Below are 19788 nucleotides of genomic sequence, written 5' to 3'. Positions count from 1 at the left end.
TCTCCCAGTTTTCGCTGAGCTAAGCATTCCTATCTTCCCGAGAGCTACCGCAGTGGGCAGCTTTCAGGGCGTGCCTACCCCACCTCCCAACTCCTGGAACCCCAGACTTCCCAATTCCCGAATACCAAAAACGATTTAATTTTTGCACACACACACAAAACCCACACAAACCTCTGACACAGAATTTTTGTGTAAGGTCATTATTCATTAAAAAATAAGAAAACCACAAAAAGCAAAATACCCAGTACCCACCCATTCGTAACTTCATTTTGCAGCGTGGACAACAATAGAGGACTACGACTCCCAGAGAGAACTGCGCTAGTCCACTGGCGCAGAAACCAATGGCCATTTGGTACATGATCTACATCGACTAATCAGCGGCAGGCTCCAGGAGGCTTTGTCTCCCCACCGCCCAGCGGGCGCCGTTCTCCCGCCTCCCAGCCCTGGCGCACGCGCGCCCCGCCCTGCCCGCCTTCCCTCCTTCGCCCTCCCAGCTCTTCTGCCTCTCAGAATCTTCTTGCCGTCGCGTTCGGATCTCGCTGCTCCATCCTCCGGTGCACGTTCCATCCTTTCAACTCGCGACCAGCACAGAAAACGAATTTCATATTTCCTTGCCCCGAACATACATTGAGGCGAGCAAAAATATATTAAAATAAATTTTAGCCATGAGGGAAATCGTGCACATCCAGGCTGGTCAGTGTGGCAACCAGATCGGTGCCAAGGTAAGAATTTTAATTATATTTCTTAGAAGGGAAATCCCGATTAATTTCGAAGGATGGTTGTGGGGACATTTGCACTCTCCTTAAGCTTTGCCCTCCAAAAGTTTTTTACATGTAAATATACACCTTAGTAGTAGCATTTGATTTTGAAAAACGGGGAATTTCTTTTGGCAGGCATATTTTTGGGAAGAGCTATTAAAAGGACCTTTCAGGTTCAGGGTCCTGGAAGACTGAGGGTCTGTCAGGTCTTTCTTAAAAGGGGATTTTTGTAACGGTCCAAGGACCAGGGAGGAGAGATGCGGAAACGGTCCAAGACAAAGCGAGGCGAGGTTTTCCCCATGTGCATCCCGCCTCCCCCCGCTTGGCGGGGCTCTGTAGAGCAAAATTGGCGGGGGAAGGGGCGAGGCTGGGCGGGCAGCTGCAGAGAGTCCCAATGCAAAGGTGGGGGACACGATGCACCAGGGTGGGCTACACTGCGCGTAAGCCTTCACAAAGGATCAGGGACTCCTGTGTTCCTGCGATCCCTGAGGGGCGTTCCCGTCTTTTTGTGGATGGAAGAATAATATATATAGGGGATTCGTTTTACTTTCATTGCCTCTAAGAGGGCGTCAACAGATACTTAGAGGGACAAGATGATGGGGCTGCTTCTTTGAATTCCCCTGGGCTAGATGTGGGAGAAAGAATAAAACAAGTTGGGGGGGAAAAAAGCTGGCCAGAGAATAAAATTCCGAGGCCTTGGGGGGATTTTTTTTTTTTTTTTTTTTTTTTTTGCGCGCGGTTACAGTGTAGCGGGGGAGGGGCAGAGAGGAAGTGCGGCTGCTACGTTGTAGCCGAAGGGCGGGGCCCGGCGGGGGGCGGGGACCAGGCGCCCCTGGCGCGCGGGGACAATGCAGCCCTGCCCGCCGGCGGGGACGCGCTAGCAGGAGCGGAGTGCCGCTCCTAAAGCGCGCGGAATTTGCCTTTAGCCCCGCCCACGCGCTACATCTTTTGTCGGATTCTTTACGTGCGCGTGCGCTGCCGTCACGTGGAGGGAGGAGGTGGTCGACTGCGACAGCCCGTTGTTGCTCAGACCCTGGCCTTTTGTGCGCGGCGCGTAAGGGCGGTTCCCAGCCTGGGGAACGGGTAACCCTTCCATGCGTTCACGCATGCTAGCAAACGTCATGCCTTCCAGCAGCATATCGTCTTAACATCCCGAGCAACGAAAGCTACCGTTTTCCCGAGTGTGCACGTGCCTAGGGCAAAGGTGTGGCAGGCAGATAACGGATTGCCAGGACTTAAAACAGGGCTTACCACGAACCCATCTAGAATGCAGATCCCGTGGGGAGGCATAGTTGGCTGGGATTTGTGCTGTTGAGGCCTCATTGCTCTTCCTTGGCAGTTCTGGGAGGTGATCAGTGATGAACACGGCATCGACCCCACCGGTACCTACCATGGGGACAGCGACTTGCAACTGGACCGCATCTCCGTGTACTACAATGAAGCCACAGGTGAGGGAAGGAGCCCAGGGAAGTCGGATTCTATTTATTTTCCACTTGTAGGATCTCTTCCCATTCGTTCTTTTATTTATTTTTGGTACCAGATATTGAATCCAGGGCGCTTAATGTTTTATTTTTGAGATAGGGTCTTGCTAAATTGCTGAGGCTGGCTTTAAACTTGTGATCCTCCTTTCTCAGCCTCCGAATCCCAGCTATTTTAAAATTGTATTTTGAGACACTGTCTTACCTAAGTTGCCTAGTCTGCCCTCTAATTAGGATCCTCTTGCCTCAATCTCCCAGGCAGCTGGTATTACAGGCATGAGCCACTGTTTTCAGCTCTTTCCATTCTTGGGGACCCATTATCCCCTTTGGATGAATCTATCATTCTCTTTAGGCATCCACCATAAAGGTGCCAAAGATTAGTTCTGCTGCCACCTGGTGGCAGGGCTTGGCATGACAAATTTGAATCTGAGTCTCCTAACATCAATTGCTTAACCTTCCCCACCGCCAGCTCTCACACATCTACCTGATTCCCTGTAGGTGGCAAATATGTTCCTCGAGCTATCCTGGTGGATCTAGAACCTGGGACTATGGACTCTGTTCGCTCTGGTCCTTTTGGCCAGATCTTCAGACCGGACAACTTTGTTTTTGGTGAGTTATGCAGATGTTGTTAGTAGATATCGTCATATTCAACTTATTTAGATGCAAGAAAAAGCAAAAGTTATGTGATTATTGTACTGGAGAATTTATATAGGAAAATCTGAAGTGGAGAGTGGTGACAACAACTGCCTTATCTGGGAGGTCATGAAAATATATCACAGGTGAAAGAGAAAAGAGCTACCTCAAAAGGAATTTTCCTGAAAGTTGAAAGGTAGAAACATGTGCCTTCTATTCCGTAAGTGATTAATTAAGCTTTCCCTCTAACCCCATTCCAGGTCAGTCTGGGGCAGGTAACAACTGGGCCAAGGGCCATTACACAGAAGGGGCTGAGCTGGTTGATTCAGTCCTGGATGTGGTGCGCAAAGAGGCAGAGAGCTGTGACTGCCTGCAGGGCTTCCAGCTGACCCACTCACTGGGAGGGGGCACAGGCTCCGGAATGGGCACCCTGCTCATTAGCAAGATCCGTGAAGAGTATCCTGACCGCATCATGAACACCTTCAGTGTAGTACCTTCACCAAAAGTGTCCGATACTGTGGTTGAGCCCTACAATGCCACCCTCTCCGTCCATCAGTTGGTAGAGAACACTGATGAGACCTACTGCATTGACAACGAGGCCCTTTATGATATCTGCTTCCGCACTCTCAAGCTGACCACACCAACCTATGGGGACCTGAACCACCTCGTCTCAGCTACAATGAGCGGTGTCACTACCTGCCTCCGCTTCCCTGGCCAGCTCAATGCTGACCTCCGCAAGTTGGCAGTCAACATGGTGCCCTTCCCACGTCTCCACTTCTTCATGCCTGGCTTTGCTCCTCTTACCAGCCGTGGAAGCCAGCAGTATCGGGCCCTCACCGTGCCTGAACTCACCCAGCAGGTCTTTGATGCCAAGAACATGATGGCTGCCTGTGACCCCCGCCATGGTCGATACCTCACCGTGGCTGCTGTCTTCCGTGGACGGATGTCCATGAAGGAGGTAGATGAGCAGATGTTGAATGTGCAGAACAAGAATAGCAGCTACTTCGTGGAATGGATCCCCAACAATGTCAAGACAGCTGTCTGTGACATCCCACCTCGTGGCCTCAAGATGGCAGTTACCTTCATTGGCAACAGCACAGCCATCCAGGAGCTCTTCAAGCGCATCTCTGAGCAGTTCACTGCCATGTTCCGTCGAAAGGCCTTTCTGCACTGGTACACAGGTGAGGGTATGGACGAGATGGAGTTCACCGAGGCTGAGAGCAACATGAACGACCTTGTCTCCGAGTATCAGCAGTACCAGGATGCCACCGCAGAAGAGGAAGAGGATTTCGGTGAGGAGGCTGAAGAGGAGGCCTAAGGCAGCTCCCCCTGTCACCTCAGGCTTCTCAGTTCCCTCAGCCTTCAGCTGCCCCTTTCTTCAGAATTTGTGTTTGTCGCCTCTTTCTCCCTGCCCCCCTTTTTTATTTCCTTTTGGGTGGGGTGTAGAACAGTGCCTGACACATATTAGGCGCTCAATAAATATTTGTTTCTTGAATGTCTCCTCTCTCTCCAATCTGGCAAACTTAGATCTCTCCCATTCTGGGTTACCTTGTATTTCCTTCTGGCACCCACATTTCACATCTGTCCAGTTAATATCTCCTGTTTCCAAAATGATTCTCCCAAGAAGCTGTGTCTTGTCCAGATCCCATTTAGAACCAGCCAGGTGCTGAAAATGCAGTCAGTGGCCACCATCCTAAGGCTAATTAGTAAGAGGTAGAAGGCAGCAGCAGGTAGAAATCACTTGTGATAGTGATGGGATTTTCCATTTTAGGACAGTTTTAAAGAGGGGAATCCATGCTTTTTAAAGTCATTTTCACGCATTTCCTTGGACCATCTCTCAGCTTCAGGAGAGATGTTAACAGTATTATTTCCATTTGCAGCCTCCCTCTCAGATGTCCTGAGTTGTGCTCTCCCTTTGGAAGTATCTGCCCCACTCTGGGAGGTGTGAATCCTTCCCCTTTTGCTTTACCTCTCTCCCTCAGTGCATTTCAAAAGGGAGAAGGCCAGCCTTGGTCCCTAAGCCTCCGGATGTGTCCTCCCCAACCCCCACCATTTTAACCCTTTTCCCCCGCCCCCCAAAAATAACTTCACTTAAATGTGAGTCACTCTCCAGAGGAGGGGCAACAAGAAGCATTTTTTTTTTAAACATCTCAACTCTTGCTATTGCTTTTTCCTTTCTACCCTTGATTCTGTCCTATCCTACACTTCAGATTTCTAATTTGTGTTGAACTTGCTGCTTTTTTTCATATTGAAAAGATGACATTGCCCCAAGAGCCAAAAATAAACCGGAATTGGAAAAAAAAATGCCAGATGTGTGCTCATTTAGGGAAGATTGCCAGTGGAGGAATGGGTTCCAAAGTTCAGTTACATTCTGCTGTCCTTAAACTGATGAGAACATCACATTTAATTGGCCCTCATTATACCTTGTTTTCTGACCTCCTCCACCCCATTCCCTGCCCCAAATCATTAGAGGTTTATTTATGAAAGCAGATACATATTCAAGGGAAAATCTGGGCAGTCTTAAGGCCACTGGGGATAAAGCAAAGAATACACATAAGGGAGAAGGCAGGTTATCTCCAGGGGGGCAGAATCAGGAACCCATCCCATCAGTACCAGTCAAGTAACTGGGATAGGCATAAGTTCAAATGTCAGCACATGGTTTCCAGATTAACAGGGGCATACCCTGGGAACTTGAAATGCAAACTTGCGGCCCCACCCAGAAAAGGGTTGGGCCCCTATTTTAGCTCTTATAAATGATACAGCCCAACCAGGACTCCTTTGGTTATGGATACCTGTGGTGGTTTTCTGTGACTGGGTTTGAAGCCAAGTAGCTTCTACCCTAGCAGCTCAATTAACCCTCCAGGTCTGGGTTATATATACCCAGACTCAACCTCAGATTGAAAATATCTACCAAACATGTAAGACTTCTTGTTTTTTCTCTAAGCAATACAGATCAACTTTTTACATAAGATATACATTGTATTAGATATTACTAGTAATCTAGAGATGATTTAAGGTATGCATGAGGATATGTAGGTTATGTGCAAATACTGCACCATTTTGTACAGGAAATTTAGCATACATGGATTTTGGTATTGGGAGTAGAATCCTGAAACTAATCCCCTTCGGATATCCAGGGAGGGTAGAATTATTTTCCTCAGCCATGATTTCAGTAATTCTAAGAACTTAAACAATTCTTAACATTCTATCTTCCTGTGATTGAACCCAGGGTCACCTTATCACTGGACTTCATTCCCAGTTCCTCCGCCCCTGGCCCCTTTTAGTACTGGGGATTTAACCCAAGGGCACTTTACCACTGAGTTTACTTTTCAGATTTGGTTGCTTACAGCCTTGCTAAATTGCTGAGGCTGGCCTTGAATTTGCAAATCTGTCTCAGCCTCCAGAGCTGCTGGGATTATAGGTGTGCACCGCTATGCTCATAGTCCCCAATCCTTTTTTAAAAAAATATTTTGTGACAGGGTCTTGCTACACTGTTAAGGCTGGCTTTGAAGTTGTGATCCTCCTGCCTCAGCCTCATGTCTCTGGAATTACAGGTGTGTGCCATCATGCCCAGATCCTTAGTGTGCTTTTCTGACTACAACCAACATGTTGGGGGAAAAATTAACTACAACTCTTAATTGTGTACAAATAACTCGGTTTTCTTCCAGTATGGAAAGCTGATTAAATGCAAGGAAGCAAGCTACATTGTAGCATCCATTTTGAATTGATTCTATTAACTTCATAAGTTTCAGTACTTAATAAGCAGTTTATTTGGTAAGAACCTCCAGACCATTCCTCAGTTTTTATCGAATGAATCCTAGACAACAGGCTCAGACAATCTGTTTTAATTAGGAAGATAAATAAGTTGGGGTGGGGTAGAATGGGATCATCAAAGGCTTCATGGGACCCCTGGGGTACTGATAATCATGACAGCCTGGGTTCAGGAAGGGGAGCAACCCCCTTCAAGGCAAGGCACAGGCTATTGGCAAGGAGAGATGGTAGGGGAACCCCACTGTCAAAAGACAACCTCTGAGAGGTCAGTTGGGATGCATGCATCAGAACCATTCAGGCAACTTGGAGGCTGGGCACTGGCATGAGCTGAGGGCTCAGGCTGTTCGCAAGGGTTTGTGGTTCACCTGGCAAAAAGACAAGAATAGGTGACACTTGGAAATCAGGTACTCTGATCTCCCAGTCCCCCACTCAGATAAATGGGGTATAAGGAGGACATTTAAGTCCAGGAATCTTTCTGGTACACTGCCTTGACTCTTTACCCAAGCAAAGTCATTAAGACCCATGTATAAAAAGTCACTGAAGGAAAAAAAAAAAAAAAAAAAAGAGGTCACTGAAGAGGGCAGAGGGGGCTACAGTTTTGCTTACACAGAATACCCTTGGCTCTTTATCATGTACTGCAGGCCTCATGGAGGCTCCAAGGAACCCAGCTTGAAAGTCACTGGTATGATCCAATACTTTCATCTGTATACATATTTTTTATTTAACACACACATAATGCTTTCTACACAGGGCACTGTTCTGACCACTGCAAGTATTTCTTCAATCTTTCTAACAATTCAGAAAGTTTTTTGGGGGGGTGGGTGTGGTGCAGAGTAGGATTCAGGACCTTGTGAGTGCTGGGCACACTTACCGCTCAGTTATCCATCTAACTCTTGCTTAACAATTCAAGAGGGTAGTTTCTACCATTAACTCGATTTTAAGGTGAGGATACAGATACAGAAGGGTTAAGCTAGCAGGCATTAGCGCCAGAATTTGCACCAAAACAGTGTTACAGAGCTTGTTCTCTGACCTCTACCATAATCCACAGGTGAATAAACTGAGACACCAAGGAAAGCAGTGATAAATATGGCTTGGAATTAATTCATTATCAACAGGCTGCAACTAGTTCCCTGCACTAGTGGAACAATGACACAGGCCCCAGCCTCACCAGCTATGAGTGGGCTGTTAACTTTATAAGTCAGAAGTAGTGTTCTTCACTTTGTAAAATGCTACATACCCTAAAGGTAGTTTAAAACACAAACCTGTCTATGTAGAAGTTTATTAGTGTGTCTGACACACAGAAAGCAGATAATGTCTGGATTCCCAGGCCTCTTGGAAGCCAGTGAAATGCTAGGCCTACTCCATCACATAACAGAAACTCAGCAATTCTTCACCCCAGAGACTCACCTGGGAGATGCTGACACCTGTGAGTCTCTCCACACTCTCCGGCAGGCAGCTTAGGATGTCCAGTACCTCCCCAGTCACTTTTGCTGCCCCCATGGTCCCACTTCCACTGGACACCAGTGTGATCTTATTGGCTGAGGTCAAGGGGCCACTGATCTCCTCTGCCACCTGATAGGTGAAACATGCCCTGTGAGTGCCCATGATCTGGCCACACCCCTCATCAAACAACTTTAAGACCCTTGTCCTACTGATCATGCTTTCCCACTTTGGTCCCTGGCTTTTAATTCCCACCCCTAATTTAATGTCCCCTAGCTTGGTTCTCCCCAATTTCCTTATTTCATCTCACCCCTCAATCTCTGGTTCTGACTTCTCCTCTCCCAGAGCCCAAACTACCCCCAGACCTGGGGAAGTTTCTCTAGCAGCATGTCCAGTTGGGCAGCCTCCTGGTACAGCTGGAACGCTTCTGCCTTCTTGGCCATCTGCTCAGCCTCTGCACGGGCTCGGGCCCCTATGGCAAAGGCTTCGGCTTCCCCACGCATCTGACCAGGGTACAAAATATTGGCAGTGGAATAGATGGGAATAATTAAGAACAAGAAACCCAAGGTCACGCAGGAACCCACAAATCACTCCCTCCACAAGCCACCAAGGAGCCACATCCTAACTCACCCGCACAGATTCGGCTTCTGCCTCTGCTTGCATAATCAGCTGGGACCTAGGGACAGAAAGGAAGTGGAGGGAGGAGCAGAGGGGTCCTTGCTCCCAGGAGAAACGCCCAGCACCAGGGAGACAAAAGACCCTGCAACCCAAACTCCATGGGAGCCCTGGTGGGGAAGGCCTTGGCTCTCCATCCGGCGGTGCCCGCGACAGAGGAGTCAAAAGGGAACCACTGAGGGCGCATTTACTTCTCCGCTTCCGCGAGCCGCTCCAGCTTGTAGCGCTCAGCCTCCGCGGGCTTCCGCACGCGGGCCTCCAGCTCCTTCTCTCGGCGTGCTATTTCTTGCTCCTGCACCGCCACCTGCTGGGCCCGCTCCACCACCTGCACCTGCACCCGCTGCTCCTCGATCTGCTGCTTAGTCTTGGCCACCTGGGTTTGAGGGGGCCCTCAAAGTCAGAGCTGAAGAGCCAAGCGCCCAGGAGGAACCAGACAGACCAGGGCCCGAGGGTGGGGCATAAAAATAGGATTAGGTCCATGAAATCGGTTCCCAGTCTGCCCAGCCTGTACAGTGGCGTTCTTTACCGTACTGAACCAAGGCAGGGCCCTGGGGCAGCCTCATGGCCCTCTTCGGATCCAGTATCAAAGATTAGGGATCTAGCCAATTAGGGATCGCATGACTGTAAATCCAGCACTTAGGAGGCTGAGGCAGGAGGATTACAAGTTCCAATTTAGCCTCAGCAACTTAGTGAGATGCTGTCTCAAAATAAAAAAACAAAATAAAGCGTTGGGGATGTGGCTCAGTGGTAGAGTAACCCTGGGTTCAATCCCAGTACCTAAAAGAAAAGTTTGGGATCTGAAGCCTCAGCATCAGAGTTGGGTGGGCCTAGGACCTGGTCTCTCTTTCCCCTCAGGCAGGGGGTTAAGCGACCCTGGAGCTTACATATTAATCTGTTCTACCATTGTCTCCCTCTACAGTACAAATACCTTGAGGGTGCTAGCACTTGGTGGCTATCTTCTACCTCACATTTTCACTCAAATCCATCCATCTCCCTCCATCTTTTTTTTTTTTTTAATACTTTTTTAGTTATTGATAACCCTTTATTTGCAGTGCTCTGAATTAAACCCAGTGCCTCACACAAGCTAGGCAAGAATCCTACCACTGAGCTACACAACCCCAGCCCCACTCCTCTCCATCTTTACTGCCATAACTTAGTGTGTGCCACCATCAATTCCAGCCCCAACTAATGCAACAGACTGACATTTTTTTTGCCAAGTGGGAGGATATCTTGGTATGGTTTTCATTTTTACCTTTTGCATATGGTTCAAATTCAAAAGAAAAAAGTAGATGATATGAAGTAATGTTTCCTCCCATCTCTCCCCAAACCTTCTCAGGAAGAAACCACTGTGACCTGCCCTCCCACCCCCATACTGGGGATTGAATCCAGGGTCTTGTGCATGCTAGGCAATGCTCTACCACTGGGCTATATCCTCAGTCCATTCTAAAAACTTTTTAAAAAAAATTTGGGGGGCTGGGGAGATCGCTCAGTCGTTAGAGTACTTACCTTGCAAGCACAAGGCCCTGGGTTCGATCCCCAGCACCCCCAAAAAATTGAGGTTTGGGGTGTAGATCAGTGGTGGAGCACTTGTTTAGCAAGTGCAAGACCCTGGATTGAATCCTCAGTACTCGGGGGGGAGATGGGGTCTAAGTTGCCAAGGCTGGCTCCAAACTTGCAATCCTTCTGCCTTGGCCTCCCGAAGTAGCGAGGATTACAGGTGTGTGCCACTGTGCCCAGCTGTGATCTGCTTTTTGTGTATTCTTCCAGGGACACTCTAAATATCTATGAGACTGTGTATATATACAAAATTCCTCTTATTTAAGCAGATTTTCTTATTCCTATAGTGTACAGGGATCAGAAGGCTCTTACCAAGATGTTGAGGAGAGGTACCAGGCACAGATACACTTCTTCATAGTCCTATTACTCAAGCTCAGCCACAAACCATCAGACCTATAGGTCTCATTAGTACGAATGATGGTTCATTTCCCTTCTTTTGGACCCATCTCTTAATTCTGGATATGGTGTCCTGTACTGTCTTTGATCTCTAATGTTCAAAACAGTTCCAAACTGGACTGGTTGCCTTCTATACCAGTGTGTAGGATCACTTCTCTCCTATACTGGAGTCCCTGCATCCTGTCGCCAACTCTTTCCTTTTTTTTAACCCCCCTTTTCTTGTTTATGCCTACCTTTTGGTGCAACTGAACCTCCAGTAGCTCTCTCAGATAGAACATGAAGACAAAAATTTTTTTTACAGATCTTCTCTGAGTTTTTTATTCTACCCTTCCATTTGAACAATTAAGCTGAGAACAGGTTCCTATGCTGGAACAAATTTCCCATCAGGAGTTTGAAGGCACTTTCCCACTATCTTCCATCTTAAGAAAATTTAAGTCATTTTTGTTGTTGTAGGGTTTTAATTTTATTTATTTATTATTTTTGTTACTCAGTTATATCCCTTTTTATTTTTTAATTTGAGACAGGGTCTTGCTGAGTTGCTTAGTTTCACTAAATTGATGAGCCTGGTCTTGAATTTACGATCTTGTATCAGCCTCCCAAGTCCCTGGGATTATAGGTGTGGGCTACTGTGCTTGGCTTGCTTTTGTTTTTTTGATGCCTAGCCCTTTGTTTGAGATCTGTTCTTTTTCTTTGGAAGGTTTTAGATCTCTTTCTCTTTTTTGTCCTAAGTGTTCTGAGATTTCACAATGATGTTCTTTGATGTAGATATTTTCCATTCATTGCGTCAGGCAATTTCTTACCAAATCTGTCTAAATAAAAGGAATTCTTATATACATGCCCTTCAGTGCAAATATTCTGAATAACTGAATTATTCCATTGGTGATTTGGAGCTGGAGCTCCTGGACTGGCTTGTAATATTCTTATCCTATTAATATGTCCAAATTCTTTTTTTTTCTTTGAGAAGTTCACTAGAATTTTCTTCCAATGTTTTTCTTTTTACTTTTTTCTTTTCCATTTCTGCCACCTTGTTAGCTTCTAAGTGCCCTTTTGTTTTGTTTTCTATGTTCTGATTTCCTGACCCTGAACTCTCCTCTTGTCTCACTGAGGACATTTTGTTTGTTTTTATTTTAGTGCTGAAGATTGAACCCAAGCCTAAGCACATGCCCTGACAAGGAGCAGCCCTTCTTCTTCTTCTTTTTTTTTTTTTTTTTTTTTTGTGGTGCTGAGGAATTAAACCCAGGGCCCTGTGCTTATAAGGCAAGCACTTTACCAACTGAGCTATCTCCCCAGCCCCAGCCCTTCTTTTTTTAAGCCTTCTTCTCCCTGCATATTATGTATCCTTCAAGTCATTTTGCTCTTTTGTCTTCCACACTGGAGGATCTACTCATTGATCAGGTAATTCCTGGTTGTCTCTTCCCAGTAAAGAGTGTCCAGACACTACAAGGAGGCTCTAAGTGCATGGGGAGCCTTGTTGACTTTGACTTTCTTTTGGGGGTCATCAGAGCAGACCATGTACTAGAGAAGTCTCCAATTCAGGACGTTGTCTTTCCTTTTGAACTGGTCATGTTCCCCAGAGCAGTGCTCCCATCTCTTTTTTGGAAGATGGAGCTTTGGGAGCTGTGTGGGGTTGAAGGGGCTGGCTGCCAGCACTTAGTATTCAAAAGGCTTACCCCATCCCTTCATAATCACTTCACGGTCACATCCCCTGCTTTACTCTCTTCTAACAATCAGTGCTTCTGTGGAAGGGGAGGAGCCATTATCTAGAGTAGAGGACCAGAAAAGGGCACTAATCAGAAGTTACTTTGCTCCTGTTCCTCCTTATGTCACCATGGTTATTATAGCTCCTGGGGCACCTGGTGCTGCTAGCTCCTGAGCCTTAGATCCTCTCATTTTCCTCCTCCTTGTCAAGCTCAGCACTCAGACCAGTTTGGTCAACTACCACTGATCTCTAGCTTTCAAATTATGCTGTGGTTTCTGTTCCATATACACCTTTAAAAAAAATCACTCTGCAGTTAAGTGAAATTTTTAGAAAGTATAATTTAGCTTCATTTGTTCAACACATCTGTTTTTTTTTTTTTTTTTTTTTTTTTTGTACTAAGGAATGAACTCAGGGGTCCTTTACCACTGAGTTACATCCCTAGACCCTTTCATTTTAAATTTTGAGACAGGGTCTAACTAAGTTGCTGAGCCTTAAAATTGTGATCCTCATGCCTCAGCCTCCCTAGTTACAGGGATCACAGGTGTTCACCACTATGCCCAGTCAATACATCATTTTTGAAACAGATTCAATTCATCTTCTGCTTCCTCCCTCTCTCTCTCTCTCTCTCTCTCTCTCTCTCTCTTTAAAGATGGGATCTTGCTCTGTTGTTCAGTCTGCACTCAAATTCCTGGGTTCAAGTGATCCTTTTGCCTCAGTCTCCCAAGTAGCTAGTGTCAACACATCTTGTCTTTTTCTTTTGACAATTCATTCTCCACAAAGCAATCTAAATGATCCTTAAAAAATGTAAACTTATAGAGCTGGGGATGTAGATTAGCATTACACACACAGTGAACTGTGAACTAGATCATAATGTTCTCTAATAGCTTTTTCCATTGTGCTTTGAATTCTCTTCTGTCTCAACCCAAACCCTTTGTTATATGGTCCTACCTGCTTCTCCTTCTCACACTTAGCACAACAATCACATCAGATCGGATATATCCTTTCTGTTCCTCAGACATACGAAGCTCAATCTCAGGGCCTTTGCACTTACTGGTCCCTTTCCCTAGACATTAGGGACATATGACTATTTTTGTTTTGGTGGTACTGCAGATAAAGCCAGGGCCTCATTCATGCTAGATAAGCACTCTATCACTGACCTTCATCTCCAGTCCTTTTTTTAATTTTGAGACAGGGTCTCTTTAAGTTGCCATGGCTGACCTCAAACTTGCCACTGATCTGCCTCAGTCTCCAAGTAGCTGGGATTATAGGCATGCACCACTGTGTGCAGCCACATGACTTTTTTTGCAGTACTGAGCTCGAACCCAGGAGTGCTCTCCCACTAAGCCATATCCCCAATCCTTTTTATTTTTTTATTTTGATTGAGGGTCTTGCTAAATTGCTCAGGCTGGCCTTGAACTTTCAATCCTCCTGCCTCAGAATCCTGAGTATTGGGATTATAGGCATGTGCTACTGAGCCCAACTACATTTCTATTTAACCAGAACTAACCGAGGATGTTCTTGACCTACAACTCCTTACCTTGACAGCTCTTTCTCAATCTTCTGGTTTTATCTCAAATATCACTTCCTCATAGACACTTTCTCTGTACACCCCCAATCCGATACAGACTTCCCCACAGATTTCACATCACCCTGTTTATTTCCTTCACAGGACTTAGGTAAGATAATTATAAGGACTGGGGATGCAGCTTTGTGGTAGCATGTGCTTAGCTTGCACAAGGTCCTGGGTTTGATTCCTAGCACTGCAAAAAAAGGAGGAAAAAAAAATCCAGATAATGATAGCCTGAGAAGTCATGTATTTGTTTATTAGCAGTTTCCTCTGTTATAACTCAAGCTTCATGAGAACAAGAATCTTTTCTGTCTCATTCATATATTCATCTTCAATTTCAAAATAATCTCTGTGCTAGGTGCAGTGGTGCACGCCTGTAATCCCAGTGACTCAAGAGGCTGAGGTAAGAGGATCACAAGTTTGAGGCCTGCCTCAGCAACTTGGTAAGGCTCTGGGCAACTTAGTGAGATCCTTTCTCACACCAAAAAATAAAAAGGACTGGGGATGTAGCTCAGTGGTAAAGTGCCTCTGGATTCAATTCCTAGTAGCATCCCCACTCCCTGGCCCCACACACAGATGTGTCACATGTAGACACTAAATAGGTTATTTGCTAAATGAATCCTTATTTTGTGAGTACCTAGCACAGTGCCTGGCACATAAGAAACAGATAAAAATTGAACGGAGCCCATCCAGCATGCCTAGATTTGCAGGCAAGGAAAGCCTTGTTAAGAAGTTTAGGAACTGTGATGATTTGGTGATACTACTGGGGAGGTGGTAAACCCTTAGGAGTTGGGGCCTTGTGAGACTCTGTTAGGTCAAGGCCATGAGGTGAACGGTTTTGCTCCATACCACACTCCCATCATGATAGTACCTTGCTACAAGCCCAATCATGGACTGAAAACTCCAAAACTGTGAGCTAAAATAAATCTTTTCTCTTCATAGTTTATTATCTCAGCTATTTTGTTATAGTGACAGAAAAGAGACTAATACAAACATTTTACCAGCCAGGGATGGTGGCATATAATCCCAGAAACTCAGGAGGCAGAGGTAAGAGGATCACGAAGTGGAGGCCAGCCTAAGCAACTTAGCGAGACTTCGTCTCAAAATGGAAAAAAAGGATTGCGGATGTAGCTCATTGGTAGAGCACCTCTGCGTTCAATACCCAGAAGAAAAAATAAAAAGAACCATATCCACAGTCTCACCATAAGCTAGTAGTTTTTATTATGTGATATTTTACAAACTTCAACATACATGCAAATAACCTTGGGATTTTGTTAAAATACCAATTCTGATTTAATTGGTCTAGACTGGAGCCTAAGATATTGTATTTCCAAGAACCTTCTCAAAGTTCTTGCTGCTTCTGGATGGACCACACTTTGAGTAACAAATCAGTATACCATCCCCAATAACCTGTCAAACCATGCTGAAATTCCATATCATAACTAAAGATATGTACTTTCAGTTAGTATCACTGGCAAAAGCAAAATTAACGATGTTGCTATCCTTTAGGTAAAAGTTTCAAAAATACAGTTGACTCTTGTTATTTAGCACAATTTTGTTTTGTAAAATAGCCATGAACACTGAATTAGCTAATAACTCATTTTGTTCCTAAGAGAAATGTGGGTCAGATTCTTGTAAGCCTCTGATCATAGCTTTTTTTTTTTTGGTAATGAGGACTGAACCAGGGTCACTTTTTGTTTTTTACTTTGTAACAGAGTCTCCCTAAACTGCTTAGGGTCTTACTAAGTTGCCCAGGCTGGTCCTGAACTTGCAATCCTCCTGCCTTAGCCTCCCAAGTTGCTGGGATTACAGGTGTGTGCCACTATGCCTGGCTAATCATAACATTTTTATCAACCAATCAATACATAACCTTGTTTTATGTGTTTCTGTTTAAAGCCACTTTATAAAATATTATAGTTGATTCAGTAACATAGACTTCATGTCTACCACTGTCAATTCATGCCTGAACAAAGCTTATGAAACACATATTTTCTCTAAAAGGCACATCACAGCTTCATGTGTTAAGAGATTCCAGATAGCAATATAGCACTATGTTTGGGGGCCACTTGACTTTTTTTCTTTTCTTGCTACCAGCATTAAACCCAGGGGCACTTAACCACTAAGCCATATATCCAGACATATTTTATTTTGAAACAAGGTCTCAGTAAGCTGCTTAAGGCCTTGCTAAGTTGGTGAGTCTGGCCTCGGACTTGCAATCCTCCAGCTTCAGCTTCCCAACCCCCTGGGATTACAGGTGTATGCCACCATGCCTGGCCTATTTGATTTATTTTCATTTATTTATTTATTTTTGTGTGCTGAAGAATGAAATCCAGAGCTTCTTGCATACTAGTCAAGCAATCAACATTGAGCAACATTTCCAGCCCCAGGGGGCCATTTGAAATAGCAAAATCACCAACAAAAAGCACAAAAAATGCAAAAAGTGTGGCAATAAATATGCCATGAAAATGACACTGTTTATAGTGTGAAAGCTGAAACAAGAAGGCAGAGCATCTCCTTGTTTAACCTTGTCTGCAAGCTAAGCATCAGGCAGCTAGGATTTTTCACTATTCTGCTCAATATTTGCCAATGACCATGAAAATGCTTCAGGTACTGATTTTGGGGTTACTAATAAATTTAGTAAATAGGCAAATTCTCAAATATGGAATCCATGAATAATAGGAATTGATTATACCTCCCTGCAATATTAAGGGCTGCCCATAGATCACTTTGCAGAATTCAATGTCCATGTCCATGTTTTCCTTCCTCACACTCTGCCTTGATCACTAGGGTTGCTATTAGCGTATTGGATGCTCTTGTGCAAATTAGAAAAAGGTACTCCTTCCTCTTTGTGGATGCAGACCCACGCCAGTGCACAGCCTGGCAAGTGGTGCATGGGCTGCATCTTATCTCTGGTTCATCCTCTCAGCCGGTGCCCTTGTACAGGGTACTGCCTACCCCAAACATGATCAGCCTTATTATCATATCCCTTCATGCCTTTCCTTCGATTTTCAGCACAAATTTTAGTATTTTAAGTTCTTCTTCACATGGGGGGAGGTGGGTCAGAAAAGGAGATCCAGAATAAGATCAAAGTTAGAATGATAAATAGTGGTATGCTGGGATGGAGAGCATGGGAGGAAATGGGAAGGGGCAATAAGCAGCTTGACTATCTGCTTAGTGTGGTGGCTCTCACCTGAAGCTGATAGGCCAGGTCAGCTTGTGCTCGACGAGTATTGACCTCAATGTCATATGCAGCCTTCTTCAGCTCATAGTCCCTCTGTGCCTTGGCCATCTCGATCTCACTCAGGTACTGAGCAGACACCTTTTCTTGCTTGGCTTTAGCCTCCTATCCAAATAATGATCAGGTAGGAAAAGTCAGGGTAGAGTGAGGAAAGCCATGGATGACAGCCTGCCCCTTACCAGGCTTCACTGCTTTTACCCCAGGCCTCACATTTTCTCCTGCTAACCCAGTTCTTGTAGTACTGAAAACTGAACCCAGAACCATGCACACTAGGCAAGTGCTCTGCCACTGGCTACACCCCCCAATCCTTTTTTTTTTAAATCCTTCTGCCTTGGCCTTCCAGAATAGGTGGGGTTATAGGCATGAGTACATAGCTGTACCTGGCTTCTTGTCAACCCAGTTCTATAGTCTCATCAGCTCTGCCCCTTCTACCTATCTTTCACTGTGTGTCCAATAAGCCTATGATGACAGAGCCACTGCCATCTCTCACCCGGATCCCAGCATCTCTCTTGGCTTCTGCCTCCCCAATCCGGGCATCTTTTTGGACTTGTGCTGTTCGGGCCTTCCCCAAAGAGTGCAAATAGTCCTGTGGGAGAGGTGCAAAAACCAGAGCTGTCATGAGGGTTTGAGATGGGAGCAAGGAAGTGGGGAAGGATCAGTTGCCTAGTTTCACCTGGTCATCGTGAATGTCCTTCAGAGTGTAGCTAACCACGCTGATGCCCATGTTGACCAGGTCTGAGGAGGCTACTTTGAAAACTTGCTCTGAGAATTTCTGTCTGTCCTTATAGATCTCCTAGAACAAGAGAATGGTAGGAAGAAGGAATTTAAACTCTCAGATCCACTGTCTCTCACAGATTAGCTGGGTGGTTAACTTCCACTCGGTCTGGCATCTCTACTGACTCTTTCCTTGCCCCCAAGCTCACCTCCACAGTCATGTGGGCCATGATAGCCCTTTGGTGGCCCTCCAGTGTCTCCAAGGCAATGTGAGCAATCTCAGCCTCTGTCTTCCCCAGGAACATCTGGCAGGCAGCCGCCAACATTTCCTTGTTCTGCCCCTGGATTTTCACCTGCAGCCAGAGTAGGGATGGGGGTGGGGTGGAGGGGGAGGAATGTCATTAGGTTTCATAAAGCCAGGGAAGAAGCAGGGAGAGAAGGGGGAGCCTCTAAGAGCAGTTTCTTCCATCTCAGGGAGCAAGAGAAGGAGGACCAAGTGCCTTGGGGTGGTTGGAGTAGGATAGTAGCAGAGACACTTTTCTTGGCAGGCAGATGTTGAAAAGGCCATGGTCAGAAAATTCTTAATGTGTGGGACAGTGAGGCTGAAAAGTGGACTTTGGTGGGGAAAGGCTCTGACAGCCTCACCTGGGCAATGCCTGTGACTGAGATGGGGACCCCATGGCGAGTGTAAACCTTTTCACTCTTGACGTTGAGGGTCAGTGTGTTGAGAGAAATTCTATGGGAAAAAGAAGCGGTTGACAGTAAGAAAAAGAGCATAGAGTGAAAACTGAGGTTCCCCTTCTCTGGTTCCCTTGTTACTTACCTCTGAATTTGCTGGATGCAAGGCAGTACAAAGACTCTTCCTCCAGCCACCATGACTGGGGGACTTCGGCAGAAACCTGCAAGGTGAAGGCATTATGCAGCCATGGTAGCACCAGGATGTGTTAGAATGAAGAACTTGAGGGTAGGAACAACCCACAGGAGGGGATCTGGGAGCTGTTGGCAGCCTGGGCCTTGGAGTTGGGAGTTCCAAGTGGGTAGTTTGAGGTCACGAGGGGGCAGAAGCTTAGGGTCGGAAGCTGGTAGGGGAAGGGGCAGAGACTAGATTTATAGGGATTTGGGGGTCACTTGTGGGAAAGAGAATACTTACCAGAGACCACCATGGCCTCATTTGGGCCACAAGTGAAAAACATGGTTCAAACCGGAGCTGGAGAGAGGGAGAAGAACCTTTTGCGGATGGGAAAGGAGCGCTGCAGCGGCCAAGGGAGGGAATCTTTTCCCTTTCCGACAGGCCCACCCAGTCTGTGTCCGCTAACGTTCAGTTCCTTCCGTGCCCATGGGTCCGCTAAGTCTTTTCTCCGTGAAATCCCTAAGATCCCCAGCGACCCTTCCCCAATTGCTTACGGTTACTCCCTTCTCACCGCGTGCGTCCCCTTTCCCTTTTATCTGATTAAGCCCTCCAGCGCCTAGGGGCCAGCAGACCTTTGCTCACCACACATATCCTCTGCAGCCCCAGGCTCCATCTCCCCTCCCCCACTCACCTTCCCAGAAGCGGGAGGCAGCGAGGCCGGGGTCTCCGGAAGGGCGGGGGCGTGCAGAGCCTGAGAGCCGAGCAGGAACGCGGAGAACCCGCCTTCCTGGAAGCTGGGCCCGCACGCGCGCCCCGCAACCGGGCCGCGCCCTGTTGCTGCGGCAGACGCGACCCCGCCCCCGCCGCGGACCAACCCCTCCGCCCGGCGCGATCGGTCCGCCCCTTTCCCGGCAGGCCCCGCTCGGGTCCGCAGGTTGGCAGCTTCCCGGGGTTGCCAGTCCCCGGGTGGGGCCCATTTGCCTCCGCCCGCTCAGCTCTCGGAGCCCCGGGC

The 19788-nt window shown here is 46.6% G+C and overlaps 2 protein-coding genes across 6 annotated transcripts; one reads left to right on the top strand and one right to left on the bottom strand.

The window, feature by feature from the left end:
- The first annotated feature begins 496 nt into the window (after window positions 1-496).
- TUBB (tubulin beta class I) lies at window positions 497-4364 on the top strand. The gene is made up of 4 exons (XM_079148455.1): window positions 497-722; window positions 2098-2206; window positions 2735-2845; window positions 3130-4364. The coding sequence occupies exons 1-4, from the start codon at window positions 666-668 to the stop codon at window positions 4185-4187; spliced, it is 1335 nt and encodes a 444-aa protein (XP_079004581.1). The 5' UTR covers window positions 497-665; the 3' UTR covers window positions 4188-4364.
- FLOT1 (flotillin 1) lies at window positions 4281-19658 on the bottom strand. Of its 5 annotated transcripts, none has more exons than XM_079148450.1 (13): window positions 19468-19609; window positions 19077-19133; window positions 18750-18825; window positions 18572-18662; window positions 18136-18279; window positions 17886-18005; window positions 17703-17798; window positions 17165-17317; window positions 8947-9128; window positions 8711-8756; window positions 8446-8583; window positions 8048-8212; window positions 4281-7005 (listed from the first exon to the last, which is right to left on the bottom strand). In XM_079148450.1, exons 2-13 carry the CDS (start codon window positions 19117-19119, stop codon window positions 6976-6978), a joined length of 1284 nt encoding a protein of 427 aa, XP_079004576.1. In that variant the 5' UTR covers window positions 19120-19133; window positions 19468-19609; the 3' UTR covers window positions 4281-6975. The 5 variants fall into 5 exon arrangements, with proteins under 5 accessions (XP_079004576.1, XP_079004577.1, XP_079004578.1 ...); XM_079148451.1 differs by having other exon boundaries at window positions 19077-19313; window positions 19468-19595; XM_079148452.1 differs by having other exon boundaries at window positions 19077-19153; window positions 19468-19586.
- Between the last annotated feature and the right edge of the window lie 130 nt (window positions 19659-19788).

Source organism: Sciurus vulgaris (assembly GCF_902686455.1).
Source record: "Sciurus vulgaris genome assembly, chromosome: 7".
NCBI classification, from domain to species: domain Eukaryota; kingdom Metazoa; phylum Chordata; class Mammalia; order Rodentia; family Sciuridae; genus Sciurus; species Sciurus vulgaris.
Note: the sequence above shows the minus strand (reverse complement) of the source record. Positions and strands in the feature narration are given on the sequence as shown.